The sequence below is a fragment of the Crocodylus siamensis genome, chromosome 2, assembly GCF_052110815.1.
Source record: "Crocodylus siamensis isolate JL-2025a chromosome 2, ASM5211081v1, whole genome shotgun sequence".
Classification (NCBI taxonomy): Eukaryota; Metazoa; Chordata; order Crocodylia; family Crocodylidae; genus Crocodylus; species Crocodylus siamensis.
The window spans coordinates 114,592,871-114,613,714 of NC_143396.1; the positions used below are offsets into that span (position 1 = coordinate 114,592,871).

General features: G+C 39.7%; 1 protein-coding gene across 1 annotated transcript in view; it reads left to right on the forward strand.

Moving 5' to 3' along the window:
* The window catches only part of TNIP3 (TNFAIP3 interacting protein 3), a 65,818-nt gene that overhangs the window by 41,268 nt on the left and 3,706 nt on the right, over positions 1-20,844 (forward strand). Inside the window, exons 9-12 of the mRNA XM_090034522.1 lie at positions 2,014-2,139; positions 4,943-4,996; positions 6,035-6,193; positions 10,307-10,367. Coding sequence (XP_089890648.1) covers positions 2,014-2,139; positions 4,943-4,996; positions 6,035-6,193; positions 10,307-10,367 — 400 coding nt within the window. The remainder of the gene's footprint in view (positions 1-2,013; positions 2,140-4,942; positions 4,997-6,034; positions 6,194-10,306; positions 10,368-20,844) is intronic.

Consider the following 20,844-nt stretch of genomic DNA (forward strand, 5'->3'; position numbering starts at 1 on the left):
AATACAAATGACAAATGTGAATAATTGCAGGTACAGATATATGAAGAAGAATTTAAAAAGGAGAGGTCGGACAGAGAAAGATAACACAGCTAACTACCTCTCTCTGGTTAATATGCTATCCTATATTTGAAACTCCTCTAGTCTCTGGTATACAGGTTATAAGTATCCATCTACCTACCTATCTACTGTATCTATCTCTGTCTGTCTGCCTGCTGTTCAAAATACTGTTCTTACAGCAGTATGAATGGTAAAATTCAGTCCTTAGCCAAGGACCAGTAAAAGGCCTATTTACTATTAAAAATACCAGCATATGTGAAATGTAAAGGTTACCAGTAGAGGTGCCAGGGAGCTCTTCACTGGGATATGCCATGCGTACTCTGCGTATAGTGCCTTTCTAATCAGGACTACAATAATCATCATACTGTGGCACTGTGTATACACTAATACGCTCTACTGGTGTTTTACTGGGGTTGTATAAATGTATCCTAAGATTTTCATAGGCATTGTGCTAGTCTTCTCCAGACTGAATTTTACTCCTAATCACGGGCGACTGGTGCTGCCTTAGTGAGGGGGGGCATGTGCCCCCCAGTGACCGGTCAGCAACCAGGCTGATCTCATTGACTGGGGTGGTGGGGGGGAGAGGGAGTCCCCCTGTGACTGATCGCGAGACAGCCAATTGTTGTGGCCACTTCCGGAAGTGGCTGCACCCACTTGTGGGAGTGCCATGGTGCTCCCACTCCCTGCCTGGCACTTGTGGGGGCAGCATCAGCACTCCCTGCCCATCATGCGGTGAGTGTGGCCAGTCAGGGGGTGCACCAGCGCTCTCAGGGGGTGCACACGCACCCCCTACACATCACCACTACCCCTAATGAGTAATTCATTCCATGAGTCACCGATGGGTATTGATGCTGTTGATTACTTTTGCTCTGCTCAACTGACAGTGTTGAATTATGTAAGGATCTTGCTCTTGGAATGCAAAAGTATAGAATACCTTGATATTCCAATTGCCCTGAGGAATGAAGTGAGGTAAGGAAATTCATAACCTGTATACCAGGGACAAAAAAAAGGCTAGATTTTATCTGCATTGTAATCCTCATTTCAAGGAACAAAATGCTTTTCTTCTTCTCATTGCTTTCTCTTTCTTTGTGTATAGAAACAATTTTTTATTAGTACTTTTCAGATTAATTTAAATTTTAAGCCCCTCATCCCGTATAATGTTAGAGTCGGTCATATCAACACACAAATGGACATGATCAGAAGCTCCATGGAATAAAATACTTGTTTCTGTCACGTTTGACAGCCGAGCCAGACTCCACTCTCTAATGTAACGCATGCCAAATGCTAGAGAATAGAATCTTTCACTTGATTGTGCAGTGTTGAATTATTTCATTCTGCCAGACAGTAAAAGAGAATAAACCATTTTTCAAAATCCTCCTGGGGAAGAGTTTTATGAATGCATCTTTTTAGTTGTATAAATCAGTACATTCACTCTGGACCTTCCCTTGTACAAAGATGACCAGAAGACTCTAAAATACTTTACACAAAAAGAAAGTATAAGCAGCAGCAGCACAAAATCACTGTAAATGACGTGCCTATGGGGCTTGATAGCAAACTAATAAGACCAGATCTCCATTCCCCATGCTTCTTTGCTGCATCTGTTAAAGTAGGCTAATAAGCTTGTGTTCCTTAAGAGGTAGACATCCAATTGCTAGTTTGGCCATCAACTTTGTTTCATAAACCATCAGTGAGATTTAGGTTATCATTAATTTGGCCTAGATTAGTAATAAAAACCTATTGGTAAAAGTGGGTGTATTCTATTTCCGAACCCATTAGCTATCTACTCTCTAGAAGTAAAAATGATATACAAAATTATTTTGATTATGGAATTTCCCCTTTGAATGCATTCCTTGTACTTGTTTGAAACTGTATTTAAACAAAACAAAAAGTATAAATGGATAAACTCCATAATTTTCACGCTGCTGGAATACAAATGACAAATGTGAATAATTGCAGGTACAGATATATGAAGAAGACTTTAAAAAGGAGAGGTCGGACAGAGAAAGACTTAATGAGGAGAAAGAAGCACTTCAAAGAATCAATGAGAGATCACAGTCCCAGGTGAGCAAATTAAATTCTCAGGTATGACTCAGAAAAAAAAGCTACCATTGCCAGTACACGTGTATTTTATTTTTATTTTCTCACTTTCCATACAAGGCTTTCTGGCTTCCATTAATTGACATTGGATTTATGTGAAGTCACCACCTGGGATGAAATCATTCTGAAGTAACATTGTAGGGAGATGAGAAATGATTAGAGACTTCTTCCAAATTGAGTAGATGAAGGGGTGCTATTCAAATCTCTCTCAAATAAAAAGAACAAAGGAAAAGGACGCTCTTTGTTTTGTTGGCATGGCATTTGGTATAAAAACTACAGTATTGACCCAAGCATTGAATTAAAGTATGTAATGCATCAAATTCTGCTCTCAGCCGTGTATGACTCCAGCATAACTGAGAACAAAATTTGCCACACTGAGCAAATCTGAGTCATTCAGGTTACTGCAAAATCCTCTTCAATGTAATGTTCTGATTATGGAGATTCAGAAAGCTGAAATGAAGTCATAGCACAAAACAAAGATTCAGTTTTCCCACCTACCTCTTAAAAACATGATGAAGCCACAGTATCTTCTGTCTGACAGAATTGTGCAATGTTTTGCAGTAAGTAGCATCATTATGGGAAATACTTTGATAACTCCTCTTCCTCCTTGATTTCCAAAGAGGAAATAGAAATATTAGCTGATTCTTAACCAATCTATGAACCAGTAGTAGCAGGAGTCACAGGATCTTAAAGCAGCAGGGGAATATCTTGCAAGGTGCTTGAGTGCTTCCTTCAATGAAGATGATTGCCTTAGGCTCTTATTCACTTTAGCAATGAGGGCAGTTAGCATATCCTGCACGTGCTTGGGACTGCACAGGATGAGACTCCAAATGAAAAATAAGCAGGTAACAAAAGGTGACTGTAAAATGATTAGTGCCAGTGCAGAAAATGCCAGAAAGAATGCTGATTTGTCATGCAGGGGCATTCAAGCATATGGAAATAGCAAGGATAAATGGCATGTAACTAAATGTCTTATGATTGTACATTACTCTCAGTGAAAGACATTGTAATCAGCTGAAGAAATGCCCAGGTGCCAGTTTCCTTTGTTGGGTTGTTGGTTGTAACCATGTTGGTCTAAGAACATGGGCAGACAAGGTTCTTTGGGTAGATGTGATATCTTTTATTAGACCAACTAAATAATTGGAAAAATTGTTCTTTGCAAGCGTTTGGGCCCAAACACCCTTCTTCAGGCACAGGAGAGTCTAGACATGTTTAGAATGGAAGCCAATATGCAAAATACAGGCCTGTGAAAATGCATTTTTCTACCCAGGAGAGCATACAAAATACCACTAGACTCTTCCTATGCCTGAAGAAGGGTGTTTGTGTCCAAATGCTTGCAAAGAACATTTTTTCTTACTCTTTTTAGTTGGTCTAATAAAATATATCACATCTACCCAAAGAACCTTGTCTGCCTAATTTCCTTCATTGATATTTTTGTTTCTGGAGCTGATTCAGGTATTAGAAATGGCTGTATCAAGCTGAAGAATTATTTCCTTCACAGCATGAGGCTCAGGTTATGGTCGGGTGTGAGAACCACTCACTTTAATGACATGAAGATCCCTCTAAAACAATCGTATGCAATCAACCTGCCACTTCTCTGTGATGTTGTGATTAGGGTTAGGAGAGGTGGTATCTGGTGTGAGTGCGCATGTACATAAATAAATAAGTAATGAGTAAATAACCATAGGAAAGTAGGTCTGGGAGAGATCCAGCGCACCATCCCAGGCAAGTATCTGTCTAACTTGCTTTTGAAAATGTCCATGGATGGAGATTTCATAACTTCTTTAGGTAGCCTGCTTCAGGGCTTGACCACCCTCAGAGTCAAAAAGTTTTTTTTCCTAATCTCCAACCTAAACTTCCTTTGCTTTATCTCTACAGTCACAGAACAAAAATCTATCTACATCCCCTTTATAATTGGCCTTCAGGTATTTGAACTGTTATCATCAAATCCCCTATCAGTTTTCTCTTTTGCCCACAAAACTCTAGTTCTTTTAGCCTTTCCTTATCAATCATCCTTCCCACCCTCTAAAAATCTTTTTGTCACTCTGCTGGACTCTTCCCAATCTTTCTATGTCTTTCATGAAGCATGAGACCCAAAACTGGACACAGTACTCAAGGCAAGACCTCACCAGTGCTAAATGGAGTGACACCACATACATGCACACACACTAGGGTGGCCAGACACAACCCCAGAATACAGGACATCTGTTGGCGAGGGGTGGAATCATTAGCCCCCTTAGCCAATCAGCAGTGAGGGGTGAGGCTGTTGTCTCCTTAGCCAATCAGCAGCAAGGGGTGGGGCCACCTCAAAAAGGCCACCTCCCTCCCTGGCTGACTCAGAATTCTGCTTGCCCTGGCTGTGCGCTGCCCTACTGCTAGGCAGAGCCAATAGAATCATGAGGACAAATGATTGACATGTATTGCCACCAGTTAACTGAAAAACAGGACTTTTAGCTGTCCATTCCTCATTCAGAAATGGACAGGGGACAAAGGGTTTAAAAGTAGATGGTCTGGCTTAAAACAGGACCAATGGCCACCCTAGCACTCTCTCTCGCTCTCTCCCTCCCCTCCTCCCCCTGAAATAAATTGCTTGTCAGCCAAAAGAGATCTCTTTCTCTTCCCTTACAAACACATTGGAGTTATGCCAACCATAGCAGGCAGGAGCTCCAGTGTGAGGTGTTGCACTTGGGTATCTTCTGTATTTTACGAACAGTTGCAGTAGTACCAGTTTTGGGACTGGAAGTCAATATGGTTAACTAATCAAAGTGAAAACTTTATTTCTTTGCAGATGAAAGCATGTCTGAAAGAAAAAGAACAACTACAGAAACAGCTAAAACAACAGGTCTGTATGCCCCTTTGTACCTTGGTTTTTACATTTAAATGTAAGGTTCAAAATTTCTGTGAGTTGGTAAAGTAAATCTCCACTTCTAAACCTACCACCTTCTCACCCTGTAGAATGAGAGCCTTTGAACTATCCCTTCAGAGGCCAGCAAGACTATACAGGAGAGTAAGGACTGCAGGGTCAGCTGTTATGTTACATTTTCATACTATGTTTGTTTCCCTCCCATAGAGCAGTTTCTCTATATAAATGGAGATGTGCTAGAGAAGTAACTCCTATTGAGTGACTTGGACTTCTGATTTATCATAAATGGAGCTTCTCTGCTTCAGCATTCACTGGTATACAATTCACCTGTAAGCAGCAGCTCTGCCCAGTGCCCCAAGCCCCTTTATAAACATGTTCCACTATAGTTGCTGTGGTCTGAATGTATTCAATTAACTGCCTGTGATTTGATTAGAAAATATTATTGAAAGGTCTTGAACATGAAAAGTGCTATGTAGATATGTACTTAGTCTATATTATTAGACCAAATTGCGAGGTTCTGTTTCATCTTTTTATCCCCTTTTGGTCAGTCCCTTCTGAGGCAAACTCCCGAGCTTCACTGAACTTCCATGAGGCCTGAGAAAAAGCAGAGCAAAAAGCTGTGAGGATCTCAGTATTTGGCTTTGTAGTTACTGCTGTGACCCAGTCTCCACGTTAAGCAAGTCTACAAGCATTTAACACTGGACGAACCATGAGAATAGCAGAATGCTACTCTATGTGATAAGTGTCACCTGGCTCTAGAAGACACCAAAGATGTGTTTTCAGGGCATTTAGTCATTTTGAAAAATTGTAGACACTTTGGCCTTGTGCCTGGAGGAGGATTGATCAGAGAAGATATATATGTTTGTTAACATTCTTAATAGGCTAAATTAGAAGCATCACAATTAGTTGTGTAAACATTGATTCATCTTCACATATGGTTCATTTGTATGAGTATTCTGTTTTATGTACATCTGCAGCTAACAATGTAGGGGTTTTTTTTAAATCTTTTTCCTGCAGAGAAAAGCTCTTGCAGTACCAACTGAAAGGCACTACATCCAGCCTCAAGTGTTCCTTCCACCTTCTGCTAACTATGGAAACTGTGGCTTATGCCACCACTACCAAGACCCTTGGTTACACAGAACAGTACGAGGCATTCATGACCAGCAGCAGCACCCAGTAAGTAGGATTTCTGTTACTTCCCATTCCCCTGAACAATGGTTTTCCCAGAACATGACAGTCACAATGATTAATTTCAGGCTGTCCCTTGGTGATCTCATAAGGTCCTGTCCAGCCCTACTATCCTATGATTCTATACACATATTTATCTCTCAATTCATTTTAGGATCCAGATCAAATCTTTCCCTTGTTTCCATGATCTTGAGCTAGCCTTAGTGATCTCTCTTGAGTTTGCCTCCTTGCCTTTCTCTGCACAGATCACCAGTCTGCCTTTGATAATCCATATTGTTTGCTCCCTGTTTCTCCTCTATCAGGTGCTGCCCTGAGCAGATCTCAGCCAAGTTTATATATCCAGTCAATATCTTTATCAATTTGATCATCTGAATTTTACCATTATAATTAAGTCTTTAGCAATTTTATGCTTGCTCCATATGTGGGCTAAATATTTAACACTCTCTAACAATTCTTTATTATATCCAGAGGTGGTTATTTTGCATTTGTTTTAAATAATAGCAGTGGAAAATTCCTCATTAAAATAACCTGGCAAGAAGTTTGATTGCAACTAAATAATAATGAGTATGTACTTTTACTCGTGTCATCTTCTTTGTCTTCTTTGAATATTGTTGAATAATTAAGCTATATTTATAAAGACGGATTTGATCTCTGAGGGGTGAAACATATCCCAGACATTTAGAATAAATGAGGAGAGTGACAGTAGCAATGTTCAAAATCCTGGCCCTCTTGAGTTCAATGGGATCATTCTGCTGACTTCTCTAGAAGTCAGATTGGGCCCTAAAAAATGAGTTGTCTACTACGTTGTATTTCTCTAGCTGATTCAGTAAATGATCGTGTTTGTTTGTGATGACCTGTTGGACTTGCAATGTCCCCATCCCCATAATCAGGGCAATAAAACTTTATACAAACCACATGATCAGATATTCTCTGGATAGCATGGCTGTATTTCGTGCACATGGGCAAGTTAATGGCAGGATGTGAAACTCTTCTATAAAGTATAGAGGGTCAAATTCCACTCATCTTTATTTATATTGTGCACTATCTTGAACTATAGCTGATTTGATTTAGGTGAGACCACTGGAGAAGTAAAGCTCTACTCATTGTGAATAAAGGCAAAAATCCTGATTTTAACACTTTAAGAAAATATATAATTTTCTTATAGTAGATCCATCTCTTGTGAAACTATTTATATAATTACATTTTCAAGGAGAAATTAAAATAAGAGTAAAATAACATGAAATGCTGCACATCATTTTCATTGTATATTCCTATAATGATGTTACATACTAAATTATGTTTATTAGTGTAATTATAAATGAGTTTTACAAATTGTGACTGTCAGCTTTAATGCCTAGAAGAAAAACTGTGGACAAGTGGATCAATATAAATATAATTAAAATATGCCTGTCTCTCTGTTTATCAGAGTTGTAAATGTCATAGAATGTTTTTCACTGTAGTTGGACTCTGTCCTAGATTACTTTGGCTTTTCCCTCCAAGTTTTTTCATCATCTGTGTTTCTAATTCCACAAGGAATCCCTGTGTTTATACATTTTACCATTCCTAACTGGGTTCTGGGAAGAAGTAGTCAGATTCTGATTGGTTGCCTTGAAATTCTCATCTTTGTTGCTTGAGTTCGTCTTTGAAATTCTTTTCCAGTGTGAGCATCATGTTGCTCTTTTGAGTTCTTGTCAAGCCCCTGAGCAATTTGTCAGCAATGAAAAAAGGTGTTGGGATTGAATGTGTTTCTTGATTTAACATATGTAATACTGTGTGTTTTTCTGTGCGTTTTGCATTTTTGTTCTTTCTTCATGTTACTCCTTTATGTTCCTTTGAAAATTTCCAGTAGAATCATTTTCATTTTGTTGACATGAAATGCATTCCTCCCATCCTTAGGTAGATTTCCAAACTAATATAAATAGGTAGAAGAGTGGAGAAAAGAATTAAGTGAACTGCAAATTCTGTAAATCCAATAAAGAGAAGCATTAGAGCACATTTTTACTGTCCTAAAACCTATAGGACAATTCTTGTATTTAAAGTTATCACATATTTAAATAGTTTAATTCACGGCCTGCATTGGCCTGTCTTCCAGCCTAGAAATAGTTAAGAATTCTAGGGTAAGGTATAAAACATGAATACCATTTCTTGTCTCAGTGAAAGACAGATGCTTCTCTTGCTTAGGCTTTCTGTGACTTCTCAGTAGGACACAGATTTCCAAAGGACTGTATTGAATAAAACCTAAGTCTAACTGCTATATAGTAAGGGTAGGGATAGAATCTAAAGGTGTCTGGGGAGGGGTGTTTGCACCCTGGTTCAGCTGTTTATCACCTGTGCAGTGAGCAGTCTGAGTTCATCAGCTTGTCAGCATGGCTGTGATCTCAGCCACTATTTTGATGTGGCTTTGAAACCCAAGGGGGTGAATGCCATACTTGCTCACCCCCTCCCTGTTCCCTGCCACCAAATTTGGTGGTGGGCAAGGAAGCAGGAGTGGTTTTGTTTTGAGCAGGAGGTTGAACTAGATGGTCTCCTGGGGTCTCTTCTTTTCTATGATTGTATGATTCTGGATATGAAGCCAGTTAGCTCAGAGATCTCACTGGGAATACACAGCTGAAAGGGGACGTCATCTCCATCCTGCTCCTGGACCTGCCCATGAGTAAGGGCCAAAACTCCTTTTAAGTAATGTGTCTTCCATGTAAAGGCAGAGAACTTGAAATCCACAGTGGAATTTTTTCCCAAGTAATTCCTGTACGTCAAGAATTCTTCAACTTCCTCCAATTAACTAACTGAAGGAAGGAGCAATTCACATATGTACTTTTGTCACTCTAGGAACCTTGTTAGTGTTCCCCTGGTAATTAATGCTATAGTCCGTGCATAGGTCCAGACTTTTAAAAAGCATACTGTAATTCTTATTTAAAACACATAATAAATATAATTTCCTGTCATTCCCTAAACAAGGAAGCACCAACTGTTAATAATTGACATAGGCAAAAATGAACTATTTAAAAAAAAATCTCAGTTCTGTATTCAAGATAAAGGCAAAGGTGTCCCATTTAAAGGCCATTAAGTTCTATTGGGTTTAAGTCCAAACATAACTACCAAGTAACAATTTCATAAATTTGTCTTCAGGAATTAATTACTTTGCTAGTTATTGACCACATTTTGTGATATAAAGCAGTGGTCAGTAACCTTTTTGGTTGAGGGTCAGTTTAACCCAGTTTGGGTTAGAGTTGGGGCTGCACTGTGAGACCCAGCTGCCACTGCTGTTTTTCCCTGTGGCAAAGGGGAAAAGTAACTGTTGCTGAAGCCCCTTGCCACTGAATCTTGCCAGAGATCCATGTCTGCAGGCTGTATCAATTGGCTCTGTTGGCTAGATACGGCCTGCAGGCCATAGGTTGCCAACCCCTGATGTAACGTATAGAACCACATTCCCTTTTTTCCTTCTCTATGCTAAATATTGAAGTTTTGGCAGGGCAAAATCATCTTGGTAGCTTCTTCTTGTAGACAGGGAAAATGTCTATTACAATGATTCCTTGTCCCATAGTAGTTTCTTGATGGCATATGAAACTTATTTGATATGATAGGAGTATTCATGTAATACAGTAGAACAAGAGGAACATTCCTTTGAGATCAAGCTGTCAGCATGAAAAAGCAAAGCTTTCAAACTGGAATACTGTCACCTGTCATGTCAGTGCATGCCATGATTCTCCTTGTTCTTGAATGCTTACCTTTATAATCAAAATTGTGATGGCTGACAATGTCTTCTGGAGCATTTCTCCCTTTCCTCTTCCTCCTCAGGTACAACTTTATAGACCTTTGAAAATTGCCATGTTAATGTTTGGTTTGATTTGTAAGGTCTAGAAAGATTTACACTGGCATTTGTAATGAGCACAGCATCTAATCCACAAGTCATAAAGAAGAAAGCAAACTGAAAAACTCAATTAGTGGATATTTAGAGCCAAATATAAGTTATTTTGTAAATTACTTTTGTATGACTAATAAAAAGCTTCATTGTGTAATTATTTTTTAATATGTCACTATTCTTTTGTTTGAAGTGTCTATGAAGCCCATATTGCTGTAATAATGTTTTATTGTTCTTTTCAGCCAGACTATCAGTGGTATGTTCCTGACCAGTTTCCGCCAGATGTGCAGCACAAGGCAAATGGTAAGACAACAGCTGTACTGAGCATATTTAGAGTTTACTTTTTTTATTGGGGCCTTTTTGGGATATTTAGTAAATGTCCATATCTGTTGTATGCTCACTGTAAGGTTTTGGCCTTATAGGGATGTAACAGGTATGTCTTGGCAGTTCTGATGTAATCGTAGGCTATACTGTAGCTTTCAGTTTCGCTGAACTTAAAACACCTCTTACATATTTTGAAATCACATAAATGCCTCATTAAACTCCTAGTAACAGGCTTAAAGAAAAGAGGTAGTCTTCAGAGCTTCTGTTAGTCCAACCAAGACTTTGTATGTAACATGGGACAGAGATGGGACAGGTTTTAGAAGGGAGCCCTATTAATACAATTCAAGCCTTGGGATTTGGCTTTACTTTATAGAAAACCTGCTAATGGAATCACTGTTTCTTCTCTTTGAACTAAGTAGCAGAGACATCTTTGACATCACTGCTGAACAAAACTATGAATCAGAAAGCGTAGACCTCTGCTCTCTAAAAATGTCAAGAATGGAGGCAATATCATTTTAAGTGATCAAAAGTAAAAAGTGACTGTGAGGCAAATGTATCTACTTGCAACACTGAAATTTGGATTTGAAATTCCAGAAAGTACATAGGTATTTAATCTTGGTTCAGACCTTTGTAAAGATCAAGACTAGACAAACAAATCAGACCTTGTTTTGCATTCCAAGTGCCTCTTCCTTCTCTTTCTCCTTAGAAACTCACCTTACTCCTTGCACAGAAAAACAATTGGCAGGGAGGATGGTATACAAGGCATTATGTCCTCCCATACTGTCATGTGTGATGACCCTTTTGTGTAAATATCCTCTCAGGTGGCATAATGCCATTGTCAGCTATGCAGTAATGCATAAACCAAGTTTATTTAATATCATGTGTTTACAGTGTCATATTTATTATTCTGTATGGTATGGCTGTTGTAAGATTGATAGGAAGTTGCTAAAGTATCTCTCCTGAACAATCCAAAATGAAAACATGTCTGGTCATCTATTCTTTAGCAAATACATGCAGAAGGGGGTGAAAATATTAATATCCATTGAAATGCATGGACAAGTATCCTAAATTATGGGGCTGGATCTTCCATAGTTAGTTGTACAGTGAGGGAAAGACATGCTGGGGCTTATTCATTTTCTGCTTTTGTTGCACAAAGTTTTGCTGATGAGCATTGTCCCCATGCTCCCTATGTTGTAAATGGATGTTGGGAGCCGGCTGCAGAGGTGATTATTTGGCAGAGTGGTTTTATCACGGGTTTCAAATTGTACCTTTTTTCTACCTCCCGATTTTTCCCTTCATTTTCCTATGAGATGGCTGCTCATTCTCCCATTTCCAAATATTTTTAAAGCTGTGCTTCCCATTTGTGCTACCACTGGTGGTAGGGGATGCCCAATCCCCATCCTCCCAGGACAAAAAGCAGTTGGAAATTTGATGAGTTGAAATTTGTCAATTTTTACTCTGTCTACTTCGCCAGACACCATAGAGAAAATTTCCTAATTTTGGCCTATAGTACAGAATGAATCCATTATCTAGAGAGTATGTTGTGTATGGGCATCTTTTCTGTTTTGTGCTTTTGCACGGTAAAAATTAGCCATTAATAATAACTGGCAATAACTACTAATTCATTACTGATTTACATTGTTTTTGGCAAGACTTCAAATTTCAAAATTCCAAAATAAATAGGAAAAATATTGGGGCAACTTTACACCTTTCCCCTGCTTTTGGGTTAGCTTTAACTATTATAACCTTCTTAAGACAAGGACTATAACTAGCAAAACTTCTGCAGGATATTTCATTTCAGCTTTTAATATTCCCAGGGAGGTAATAACTCTCCTTGAAATGTTAATGATGAATTTCTGAGGTAGTGCTGATTATGAAACTGGAATGTTTAAACAGCACAAATGCAGAAGGTTAACATCATGAGGCAGTTTATTTCATAAAGAGAAAACTGGCCTGACATTATAGGGCCTTCCCCAACTTTTCACAAATTTCCCTTAATGACTATGTGAATTTTGCTTAAGTAACAACCTGTAGGATTTGGTCCATCAATTTCAATGTCATGACTTGCACACACATAAAATGAATGGGTGACTTAGTAGTTGTAGTATTTAGCATATTAATTTATCTGAAAGTAGTATATGTTCTGCACATACATGTTACTTAGTTTGCCAAATGTAGTAATCTTTTACTATGTATGTAACTATGACTATAGGTAGTGCAAGATAAATGACAGATCCAAAGACTCCCATACTCAGTGTTTATAATAAATGATCTTAATCTAGTTTGCTACAAGGTCACTGCAATTGCAAAGGGCTTACATCACAGAAAATAAAAGTAGTAATAGCCTTTGTCAGTTGTACTTGGAAATGGGCATCGTGTTACCAGAAAGTGGTAAAGTGGAAGGCCAGAGAACAACAAAAAATGATTAAGTTACTAGAAAAACTGATATAAGGAAAGATTTAAAGAACTCAGGGCAATTGCACACATGCAGGGAGCCTGCTTTGATGTGCTGGAAATCCAGCGCGTTGGAGCATGTAAACTGATGTGCTTTGGCAGCCCTGCACATCACGTTTATCAGTGGTGTAGTGCACCTCCACACTGACAAAATGGCGTGGCGCACTTTGAACTAAAACAAGTTCAATGTGCTTTAGTTCAAAGTGCACCATGGCCATTTTCCCAGCATGGGAACACACTGTACTACTGATGCACATGACACACGGGCACTTTTAATTAGCATGGCTCACTAATTAAAAGTGCCCAGCATCACATCAGGACCACATGTAAAAATGTCCTCAATGTCTATAGCTTCGCTAACCAACTATGAAGGAAGACTTAAGGTCTATTTATTTAAAGCAGATTGTTGCTGCCCCTTTTTATGTACTGTTCTGCTAATATTGATACCCTTGACTTTGTTCTTCTGCCTCACACAATCACATCTACACTTTCCTTCGAATTAGCCCTGTGCCTGGATCCCTTTTTTCTGACTTATTGTCTTGTTTTAAATGCTTCCTTAAAGCCCCACTTTTTCTGAAAGAAATCACTGATTTAGCTTTTTATTTTCTCCAAGAAAAGGCCTATCGCTAAGCAACCACATGATCTTTCAGATGTTGTTCCTGCCCAATTTCTCCTCCCGTCTCTGTCTCATTATATCTTTGATCATATCATACCTGAAAAGGTTCTTTTACACTTCTTAGTGAAGTTCTGGCCCCGATGAAATAATTTCTTCCATGGGATCAGGATTTACCTCTTTTGACTCTTTTCATAGGCCTGCTGCAGGTTTGTAGTTTCATGCTAATCAGTGCCAAAGAAAGTAGGGCTGGAGGAGGTTAGGGAGCATGTATTACATACAGTACCCTAGAGGTACAGCTAAAAACCATATGCTGAAATTAGGGGAAAAATTTGCAGAAACCAGGATCAGCTATTAAATGTTCTGAAGACCTACAGAAACTTCTTCCTAGCCCTACCTTTCTTTACCTGATTTTCTATCCTCACTCATTTTTTCTTGCTTGATTTCTCACTTACCTGATTTTTCTCATGTGCCTGATTTCTCACACACACCCTGCTTCTGTATCTCTACAGTTCATAGAGGATAATTTGCATGTTGATTCAATTACAGTGTTTGGCTCGAGATCAGCCATTTCTCTGGCTCTGTTCTGGATGGCCTCCCTCCTAATTTTAGTGGAAAGAAATGCCATCATCAGGGTGAGGGGTGAAGAGGTTTGGACCCCTTTCTAGCTTTAATAGAAAATAATGCCTTCATCAGAATAAAACAAGGGTTACAGGTACAGGGAGAAAGGCAGGGGGCAGGTATGAAGGTGTGAATGAGAAGAAACAAGCAGTGGTCCACCCAGAAAATTTTCACATCTTGTTTAGATGGAAATTATTAGTTTCATGTTTTTAAACAAAGTAAATATAAAGGCAGTAACACTTAACTATCACAGAAAACCCAGATTTCAAGTTAATTTCAGACTTCTACTGGGATTAGAGTAGTGAAATAAAACTTCTGTGGTTGCAGATTACCACAGAGTCTTCATTATCAGACCATTAGTTGCTGATTATTGAATCACAGCTCACTACACTAGGATACAGTAAAGTGCCTGTTGGTATGGCACTCTGCTGTACTAGCTGGTCTGGAGTAAACTGCCTGTCTGGTTTTTAGCCCTTAAAAGCTTAAGAGCTTCAGTGCATATTGCTTAGCTCTCCTAAGCCGGCTAGCAGAACTTGCCTTTGACCTTAGGCTAGGGACAGACATTCAAAAAGCCTGAGCCTGAATTGATTCAATCTTTGCAGGTTAGTCTAACCTGGCTAGGCTAAATCAGTTTTGTAACCAGACAGACATCCCAGAAATGCAAGGACATGCCTTCAATGGCTCAGGCTAGAAGCTGGAGGGTGCTAGAGCAGGCCTTCCTTCCTTCCACAGCATGGAGCCAAAGGGGACATGGCCAGGCTTCAGGAGGAGCTCCAATTAGCTCAGCAGGGAACTGATAACAGTGTTTATCACCCAATTAAGGAAACACCAGAGGGACATTACCATCAACTATTTGTTGATTCTGTCTGTTGACTCAGCATGGACTATAGCCAGCATGTGGTCTGCTAGCTAATACACAGGCACCTCCTAAGCAAGGCAGAGGGCAGCAGGAGTGTTGAGGGCGGGGGGGAAGCAGCCTGCAGTCTCTCGAGCTCCAGCCAGGTAGCAGAGGGGAGGAGCTAGCTCTGCTGTGGAGCAGAGAGCCCCGCCCAGCCCAGAGAGCATGCTGGGATGCTGGGGGTGTCTGGTTTATCTTAAACCAGCAAGGGGTCTGGGACAGACATTGCATAAACTGGTTTGAGGCAAATCAGTTAAGTCTGCTACTACATTCAACCAGGTTTATCTCAAACTGGTTTCAGCCATTTTCAAACTTAGTTATGTGCACTGAACATCTGTTCTGTTACAGGTTTAAACCAGTTTCTGATCACTTCAACTGGTTTGTGTATAGTGTCTATCCCTAGCCTCAGTGCTTAAGAATTTCCATGCATGAGGCTGTCCTCTTGAGCCAGCTATCCACAGTGAAGTCCAAGGCTTTCTGGCTATGAGTGAGGAAGCCAGTCTTGAACTTAGGATAGGAAAACCACGAATACAGATTTCAGAGTCTGCAGCACCTTCATGCCTGATTATCCAGTTACCAGTTTTCAAAGGGCTCCAAGTATCTCCTGGAAGTATGATCTACTCAGTTACAAGCTCCCACAAACACTTCAGTCCAGATTTTACTCTTCCTTCTGGACATATAAGTACTTAATCTCTATTCATCCCAGAAGTAGACATCTAGCTCAAGGGAATGATCTGATTCTTCCTGGGGGAATGCACAGAACTCCCATTCTGACAACAGGTAGTACAGGTCCAGAGATGAATCATATTCCACCTGTGCAGATGCTTAAGTCTCCATTCTCCAAATGGGCAGCCTTATCACAGTTTTAGCTGACTTCATCATGTAAGGGTCCTGCTTAATTGTGACAGGTAAGAGGAGAGATCTTCTGGGGATTCTGCTTCTGAGAGAAAGAAAAGACTACATGAGCTAACATGCATATCTGGCAGGCAACAGCACTGACTTCAGTCTAAGGACGGAAGTGAGGAAGGGAGCCCTGGGAACACAAGGGCCAGAACCCAGACCTTGTTCCCTCCCACAAGTTCCCAGATTGCTGAGCCACAGAGCCAGGTTTCTTTTTGCTTCCTTTCCTTCTGGACCCATAAATCTTTCACTCTTGACTGTTTGGTGGTAGCTTCAGTAGAAGAGGTGATAGTTGTTACGAGCCTTGCTTAGCCTATGGAATGCTGGTCAGGGCACTCTGTGATGAACTAGGAGATGTGAATTCAGATCTTTTCAGGTTGAGATACTCCTAGAACACCCGTTTCGAATTTTCTGCCTTCATTTACTGGGCAATTGGGTGTGGGCATCATTACTCCTGGAGACTTTGGAGACTTATGTAGACTTTTTATCCTTGCCCAAATGGATTTGGGTCACAGAAGAGCCTAAGTGCAGTGGCCTAGATCACTGTACTGGATTTCTTCTGAGCATATGCAGCAGGCTAAATCTAGACATCTTCCACAATTGTGATTGCTGCATGAGGTGGAATCTCACTAAGAGCCCCAAGAACCACGTAGGTGCCACTTCAACATCTCAGAGGTAGAGTAGGATCTGGGCCTTATGCATTCTTTAAACACAAATATGTACACATCCATACATTGCTACAACAAGAACTGTCTCTGGAACTGAATATCAAGCATTGGTTTATGTGGAAAATAGTATGATCAGTATTCCACCTTTTGTTAAATTTTAGATAAATTCCCAGAACTATTCCCAGACTTTTGGCTAATGTAACTGATATAGCTACATTGTCTTCAGAGGAACTGTACTGATTTGCACCAGAAGAAATTAGCTCTGACTGCTAGAGGCTTTCAACCTGTGGAAGTAGGTTTATAATACAGCATTAGGTATAACATCATATAATATTTTTTTCTTCATTTTGATCTTCTCCAGTCTGCTTTCACAGTCAGCGTGGCTAGGATCTGGAACCAACTCCAAGAGAAGTGGTGCAGGCTCCTACCCTGGGGGTTTTAAGAGGAGGCTAGATGAACACCTTGCTGGGGTCGTTTGACCCCAGTACTCTTTCCTGTCATGGCAGGGGGTTGGACTAGATGATCTACTCAGTTCCCTTCCGACCCTAGAAACTCTGAAACTATATTGAACATTCAGCTTCAGAGAGACACAGCTGCAGCGCTGTAGGGAGTTTACCTTGGATATTAACAAATAGTCATCCAAATACATGACCTTAGGTCCCACCCAGAAACTGTCTTAATATTATGTATAGGTTAAAAAACAGAGAAAAGTATAGAAGGTGGGAGACTGCGTAGGCTGCCTCTGGCTGCAGACTAGGAAGACAATTTAACAACCACTATAAACCTACTTTAAAAAATGTACAAGAAATGGTTTTTCACCTTTAATAATGTGTTTGATGACTCAGTATATTCCACACCCCTGCACATATGCTGGGTAGAACATCTTTAATATTCACCTATTCCTTCTGGTCATAGGGGAAAAAATGCCACTTTGTTTGCAGGAGTGAGGCCACGAGGCTATTCATATGCCATTTGGGAGGACACATGCTGTATGTCCACAGGAATTGGAGCGATTAACCTGCTTCCTTTCCTTCCACCCCGGTCCTTCTATTTCATGTTTCTGTCTCATAAAAAGACTGTCCACCTCCAGGGCTCCCAGTGCTGGGAACCAAACTGAATCCAGGACTATTAAAACAGCTATTTGCAAAGGGAAGGGTGGAGCTTCTCTTCATGTTTATTGGATTTAAGATTTTAATAAGATTTTCTTTTCATTCATGTTTGTGAATGTGTGTGTTGTGCATTTATTAAATCCCCTTGCTGGAGTTCAGTTTGCCTAAGAGCATAAGTAAATGTGTGGGATGGTAGAACACAGCTCTTCCTTTTCCTGTTCCATATATCCCATACTGCATTATATGCCAGCTGAAAGATAGTCAGGGTGAACATTTGGGTGTATCATTTGTCCACTGTGTGTATCTCTACCTGCAGACATGCCTTTGGCAACTCATGCCCCAAATGGAGGCAAGACCACTTAACAAACAAGGCCATTTAACAAAAAACAGAATGAGGTAGGAAAAACAGAGTGGCTGCAAGAATGTAGAAGGGATGGACAACTGAAGTATGGGAAGAGTTGAGCTAGTCTGCTTTACAGCACCCCTAGTTTGGCCCTCTGTGCATCTACCTCTTATCAAAACAGATGCAATGGATACAAAAAACAAGACTGGGAAAAGGAAATGTGCAAAAGATAGGGATGTCCTAAGGTGATGTGTATTTTATTGGACCCACTATGTAGTGCAGGTAGACAAGTTTTGAATACAAAATGTTCTTTGTCAGGTGTCAGAAAAGCAGGCAAAAAGATAATATATAATAGAGGATAAGTGTGGAAAGAGGAAGGCTTACATAGAAGTTTTTTCTCCCCCCTCTCTCCCACAACTTGCAAATACAACAGTGGAGCAGCTCCAGCAGAGCTGCACCTGCTTTCCTGAAGCTGATCTTTGCCCCTCCTCTTTTCCTTTGGCCCTGTTTAAACTGCTTCATTGAATTAAGGCTTTGCTTCCAATCTTACTTTATTTAAATACTCATACTTTCCCTTTGGGGGCACCATTTCCTAAGTCCTCTTTATGCACTATGCCACTCGGTATACTTGGAGTCTGTTTTCATTTTGTTAGGAGCAAGGGATAAGAATTCAAGCAATACGCTCAATGTCAGTTTATTTGGAAGGTGGTACTGATTTCTTTCCTGATCCAATTGCACGAAATTGGAAAGAGTTTGAAAAAAAAAATGGTTTTGGAGATTTTCCCTGAACCCACTTGTAATAAAGATTTATCTGAAAAAGAGGTTTATTGCTTGAAGCATACAAGCAATACAAGTGTCCCTCTTTCATACTCTTGCTACTGACTTGCATTGCTTTCGTCACTTCAAAATGATTCTCAGTTTTGTTTGTTTCTGGCAGTAATAATTATTAGCATCTCAAGCACATATATTTAAAGACTACAGCTATCCCTTCAAAACACGTGATATGACTACTGGGCTGTTTAGTCCTAAAGATTATTATAGCAGTTTATTTTGAATTGGCATAAATTATACCTGGCACAGGGAGACAGTAAAACTAGTTCTTTCAAATCTAGCTGATGGTTCTGAAGTAGCAGTACAAAATCCAAGGAAGAGTGACTGGGTATAGCTTTCTAGCAACTCTGGCTCTAATGAGTAAGTCTGGATGAAGCAAGCCTAGCTTATAGATCTTTGGATATCCTGTCAAAAATGGAACAGAATATCTCCACATCTCATGACTTTACTACTCCCCTTCCTAACCCATCCATATTATTATTTCTCAAGGTCTAGGAAAGGAAATTAAACACAAACTGGTATAAATGATGAGAAATCTGTAATACAACAGAAGTTCAGTATACATAAATCGCTTTCAAAAGGCTGAAACCAGTTTAAGATAAACCTGGATAGATGCAGTATTAAACTTAACTGATTTAGGTTAAATCAGTTTATTGCACTTGTCTCAGATTCCCTCCAGATTCAAGTTAACTCACAGCATCCCAGGATGCTTTGTATTTCCCCCATAAACTCCCACTTACAAGCTGGACAGGATAGCCTTGAACCAAGCTGTCTGGTCCAGCTGAGCAGGGAAGTATGCTCTAGTGTCCCCCAGCTTCTGACCTGGGCCATTGCAGGCATGTGGCTGCATTTCCGGAATCAAAAGTGAATGTCTGTTCACTTGGTTATCAGTTCAATGTATGCAGCTTAGACTAACCTGGGAAGATTGAATCAATTTAGCCTTGGGCTTTTTTGCTGCCTGTACTTAGCTCAAGGGGCACATTTTTTGCCCTTATTACACACTCTTTTCCCAATAATGTTATAAGTAGAAGTGGTTGAAAAACAGTTTTTGTGAGGTTTGAAGGGTAGGACATTTAGAGGGTTTTTGGAGGTTTTGTTAAAAATTAGGATGTAATGAACAGATGAAAATCTGAAAATAGAAGTTTGGGGTTTTTCAGTGAATAGTCAACATTTTCCACAGAAAGCAGGCACTGTCAATAAAAACTTCAGTTACTAAAGCAAACCCAACTAATTTTCCATCAAAAACCAGTTTTAGTTGAGTTATAATATTATACAGCTTTAGTTGTATTATATTTCCACACTAAATTTGCATCCTATGATATTTAAGACTTGGATTTTATAAGGATTGGCACTTTTCCAGCAATCCAGGACATATATAATCATCAACTGTCTTTGATTTACCTCATGTTTGATGGTTTTTTTCAAATGTTTTGGGGAATTTTGCAGGAACAATTCTATTTCTGCCACTACAGTGCAACCCATAAGGACTCAGGATGGTTTATAATTTCTGCTTCCTTCAACTTCAAGACCTTTTTTCTTTTTCTGCTTTCAAAGATTATATAAAGAGTCTGTGTTTTTCCATAGAATATCAGTCAGACAGGATCATTATAAAGAAAAAGTAGGATACGTATATTAAACAGTACTAGGGTTTTAAACTTTCATAGACCTACTTCCATAATAGACTTTCCATTTCCTGCTTTGCTGTCAGTAAATGGTCAAAGCTATTTTAAATAGCTTCAGTTACACATCTTTTAAATCTGCATGAAGGTAGCTAAGATCTGATAGTTAAGTTATAACGGAAAATATTTTAAAGTAAGGTTTTCTCGGTTTTATACTGTTAGTTCATATGAACATTGTACTACTGGTATTCCAGGGCACTTTTACATGTGTTCCAGGAGTGTGGGGGGTGGTGCGTTAATTAGAGTGGCTCTGAGAGCCTCTCTAATTAAAGCTCTGCAGCATCTTGTGTAGCAGCATCCCTGTGCCTCAAAATGGTGGTGGGGGTGCTTGAATGAAAGC